The 5,000-nt window shown below is 46.2% G+C and overlaps 1 protein-coding gene across 1 annotated transcript in view; it reads right to left on the bottom strand.

Moving 5' to 3' along the window:
* LOC308379214 (protein kinase C beta type-like) overlaps nt 1-5,000 on the bottom strand; it is a gene marked incomplete at both ends in the record, with an annotated part of 146,195 nt that overhangs the window by 71,701 nt on the left and 69,494 nt on the right. Inside the window, 1 exon segment of the mRNA XM_080856272.1 lies at nt 2,701-2,797. Within this exon segment, the coding sequence (XP_080712398.1) occupies nt 2,701-2,797 (97 nt within the window).

Here is a 5,000-nt window from a genome sequence, read left to right as displayed (position 1 = left end):
TACCACACTGCACACTAAAGAGGCAGTTCTACTACCACACTGCACACTAAAGAAGCAGTTCTACTACCACACTGCACACTAAAGAGGCAGTTCTACCACCACACTGCACACTAAAGAGGCAGTTCTACCACCACACTGCACACTAAAGAGGCAGTTCTACCACCACACTGCACACTAAAGAGGCAGTTCTACCACCACACTGCACACTAAAGAGGCAGTTCTACTACCACACTGCACACTAAAGAGGCAGTTCTACCACCACACTGCACACTACAGAGGCAGTTCTACTACCACACTGCACACTACAGAGGCAGTTCTACCACCACACTGCACACTAAAGAGGCAGTTCTACCACCACACTGCACACTAAAGAGGCAGTTCTACCACCACACTGCACACTAAAGAGGCAGTTCTACTACCACACTAAAGAGGCAGTTCTACTAGCACACTGCACACTAAAGAGGCAGTTCTACTAACACACTGCACACTAAAGAGGCAGTTCTACTACCACACTGCACACTACAGAAGCAGTTCTACTACCACACTGCACACTAAAGAGGCAGTTCTACTAACACACTGCACACTAAAGAGGCAGTTCTACCACCACACTGCACACTAAAGAGGCAGTTCTACTACCACACTAAAGAGGCAGTTCTACTAGCACACTGCACACTAAAGAGGCAGTTCTACTACCACACTGCACACTAAAGAGGCAGTTCTACCACCACACTGCACACTAAAGAGGCAGTTCTACTACCACACTGCACACTACAGAAGCAGTTCTACTACCACACGAGGCAGTTCTACTAACACACTGCACACTACAGAGGCAGTTCTACCACCACACTGCACACTAAAGAGGCAGTTCTACCACCACACTGCACACTACAGAAGCAGTTCTACTACCACACTGCACACTAAAGAGGCAGTTCTACCACCACACTGCACACTAAAGAGGCAGTTCTACTACCACACTGCACACTAAAGAGGCAGTTCTACTACCACACTGCACACTAAAGAGGCAGTTCTACTACCACACTGCACACTAAAGAGGCAGTTCTACTACCACACTGCACACTACAGAGGCAGTTCTACTACCACACTGCACACTAAAGAGGCAGTTCTACCACCACACTGCACACTAAAGAGGCAGTTCTACCACCACACTGCACACTAAAGAGGCAGTTCTACTACCACACTGCACACTAAAGAGGCAGTTCTACTACCACACTGCACACTAAAGAGGCAGTTCTACCACCACACTGCACACTACAGAGGCAGTTCTACTACCACACTGCACACTACAGAGGCAGTTCTACTAACACACTGCACACTAAAGAGGCAGTTCTACTACCACACTGCACACTAAAGAGGCAGTTCTACCACCACACTGCACACTACAGAGGCAGTTCTACTACCACACTGCACACTACAGAGGCAGTTCTACTAACACACTGCACACTAAAGAGGCAGTTCTACTAACACACTGCACACTAAAGAGGCAGTTCTACCACCACACTGCACACTAAAGAGGCAGTTCTACTAGCACACTAAAGAGGCAGTTCTACTAACACACTGCACACTAAAGAGGCAGTTCTACTACCACACTGCACACTAAAGAGGCAGTTCTACTACCACACTGCACACTAAAGAGGCAGTTCTACCACCACACTGCACACTAAAGAGGCAGTTCTACTAGCACACTGCACACTAAAGAGGCAGTTCTACTAGCACACTGCACACTAAAGAGGCAGTTCTACTAGCACACTAAAGAGGCAGTTCTACTAACACACTGCACACTAAAGAGGCAGTTCTACTAACACACTGCACACTAAAGAGGCATATCTACCACCACACTAAAGAGGCTGTTCTACCACCACACTGCACACTAAGCAAGCAGTTCAGATGACTTTGAGAGGCTGTGAAGGGGAGAGAGAGAGAAGAGTGTTTGGATACAGACAGAGACAGAGAGAGAGAGAGGGTTGGGTGGTGGGGGGGGGGGGGCAATAAACGGAGGAGGATACTGGGAAACACACAAATCAATTCTCAGGTTAGCCCTGCGAGGATGATGCTGCAGAGAGGAATCCGCTCGCTCGATTAGCTCATTCAGACGAGGGCGGAGGGGGTGGGGGAGGTGGGGGTGAGGGTGGGGATGGTGGAGGTGGTGGTAGTGGGTTGGTGGAGCACACTGACACACAGGTGATTATTCGTTCCCAGGCTGGAACATTTAGATGCTGAGTGACGACTGTCACGGTGTCAAGATGAACACGACTGCAGTGAAGGCTGGGTAATAGTGTTCGGGGGCGCTTATGAAAAGAGGAGATATTCTATTATCAACAACTGTCCAACCGAGCCAGAGGGAGGGAGGAGGGGGAGGGGGGGTGGGTGCAAAGAGTTCCCTTGCGGACACATCAGCATAACTTAATAGAGCACTGTGCTTGGGCTTCTTGGTTCTTGTTAACACACACACACACACACACACACACACACACACACACACACACACACACACACACACACACACACACACACAGACACACACACGTGTATAGCACGTATGTACCATACTCACACTCACATTTATACCATATACCAGACGCATGTATACACGGTACATATACATATCGTATATACTGTATATAGATGGATAGATAGATAGATATATTCACACATATATACTCTAAGCGTGACACTTCTTACCTCAAACTTCTGCCGGAGCTCCTCGTTCCCCTCTTCGCCCTCTGGAGGGACTGGCACATTAAAGTACTCTCCCTCCTCCTGACTGAGCAGCTTAAACCTGTGTGTGTGTGTGTGTGTGTGTGTGTGTGTGTGTGTGTGTGTGTGTGTGTGTGTGTGTGTGTGTGTGTGTGTGTGTCAGCGCGAGAGAGAGAGAGAGGGGGGGGGGAGAGAGAGAGAGAGAGATTGTCAGAGGAGGCACTGCAGTTCTGTCTGAAACATTAAACATATGGCAAACTGTCAAAACAGCACAAAATGATGATGAAGCCTTCTGGTGTTTTAAGGAAACCCTGTGCAGTGTCATTGGCTGAGTTGAACTCTTTGTCTTGGCCTAATGCCTCCCTGACTAATGTACTCCCGGGGCCTTGTGTGTGTGTGTGTGTGTGTGTGTGTGTGTGTGTGTGTGTGTGTGTGCTGTAACCCTTTTACTGAATCTAACCAGTTCATACTGTGCCCTGTGCTTAACCCCACGCAGTACTGAATGAATGCCATCTCAAATCTAAATGAACCCTAACTTCACCTTGAGCAGAACTGTAGCCTGCACAGTCCTAATCCACAATACATCTTCAGTCACACATGGTCATAATCTACAACTGGATTTAGGGCCGTCCATCTTGGAAAGACTTTTATATTTAAGCAATATAGCACGAGTGGGAGTGGGGTAGGTAAGGGATAATCCCACGGGTGGTGTTCGGCCGTAGCCACCGAGGCCGCCAGGCCGATCGGCGTAGGCAACAACACCCGTGGGATTATCCCTTACCTACCCCACTCCCACGAGTGCTATATTGCTTTTATAAAACAATTCTACAGTCAACAAATTAACATTTCAACACGAAGTTATTGATTAAAAATGGTTTATTTCGCCATTGTTTCTCCGCAACAAAAAATAGTTCCATTGTCAACGTCTTGGTTTGGAATTTTAAAAACTTTGAATTAACGGTTATCATCAATGCGAATGTTTCATCGCGGAGTGATTTATTTTTAGCTGTGAAAAGTCCCGTAACTGTAGGTATGTTGAAGAGTAACCTATAGCATGGAACGTCTCTCGTCCAATCAGAAACAGCTAAATTACGCGCTAGAACCCAATTGTTTTATAAAGCAACTCAAACCATCAGGCATCCCACACGTCAGCTCAATGCAAAAACACAGGAGAGAGGACAAACACCCAACAAGGACTTTACAGAAGAATGCGATCAAGTGTTCGGTCTTTTTAGTCTAAAAGAAACAATCAAAGTCTGTTAAACACTCAAAAATGCTTAGTTTAATAAAGGATTAACAATCTATAACTTCAGTTTAATAATGGAATCACATGACAACTCGAAGGTTTGCCGATAACACACGCCGTCCGATAATAAACACTGTTACGATAAAGTACTTAACCCAAAAGACCAGGTCCAGGACTCCTAAAGTACTTAACCTAAAAGACCAGTACTAGACCAGGACCAGTACTGCTAAAGACCAGTACTAGACCAGGACCAGTACTGCTAAAGACCAGGGGCCGTATTCACAAAGCCTTTTATCTTACCACTAGGAGTGCTCCTAACTCGCGCTAAAACCTTTTACGTAGGAGTAATTTCTTAAAAGTGATTCACAACGGCTCTGAGACCTACTCATACTAAGGATAATACCAACTCCTAAGCTTAAGATAAAAACTCCGTTGCTATGGATGACGTCGCTTCTCATGCACGAGTTTAGAAAGGGTGAGGACGGTGATTGGTTGTTGACAGGCTCTCTCATTAAAAACTCAGTCCTAACATCCCCCTAACGATCCCACTAAATAAACAGAAAATAAGAGAATAACCTAGGCTTCAAATTAAGTCATATTAAATAGTTATGGACAGTGCACTTAGCAGAATGCACACGCATGATGACAAGTTTGTGCATCCAACGAGAATGACGCTTTGCACGTTAAGAGAAAGAGAAATTGCCGAAAAAAACACGGAAATTGCATGAAATCAAAGAAGTAATAATTAAAGCACCCTGCAAACTATGCGTGAGGCATGGGAGGACATATGTGTTAACATAAATGCTTCATTCCCTGCCTTGTGTCGCTCTGTCGATGACTGCGAGAAGCGGTGGTATGCGCTCCAGTCACAATGTAGGATGGAGATTGCGGAGTGGACTTTAAAAGAGCCGTCGCGGCTACAGGTATTGTGTCACCAAAATAGGCCTCATGCGTATACTTGCATGTTGTAGTTCAACTGTGCTCCCGGTTGTGGATTGAGGAAGGGTGTCAAAAGCCATGTCTTGCATGGATGGCCACT

Source organism: Sprattus sprattus, assembly GCF_963457725.1.
Source record: "Sprattus sprattus genome assembly, chromosome: 18".
In the NCBI taxonomy this organism is placed as follows: domain Eukaryota; kingdom Metazoa; phylum Chordata; class Actinopteri; order Clupeiformes; family Clupeidae; genus Sprattus; species Sprattus sprattus.
Note: the sequence above shows the minus strand (reverse complement) of the source record. Positions and strands in the feature narration are given on the sequence as shown.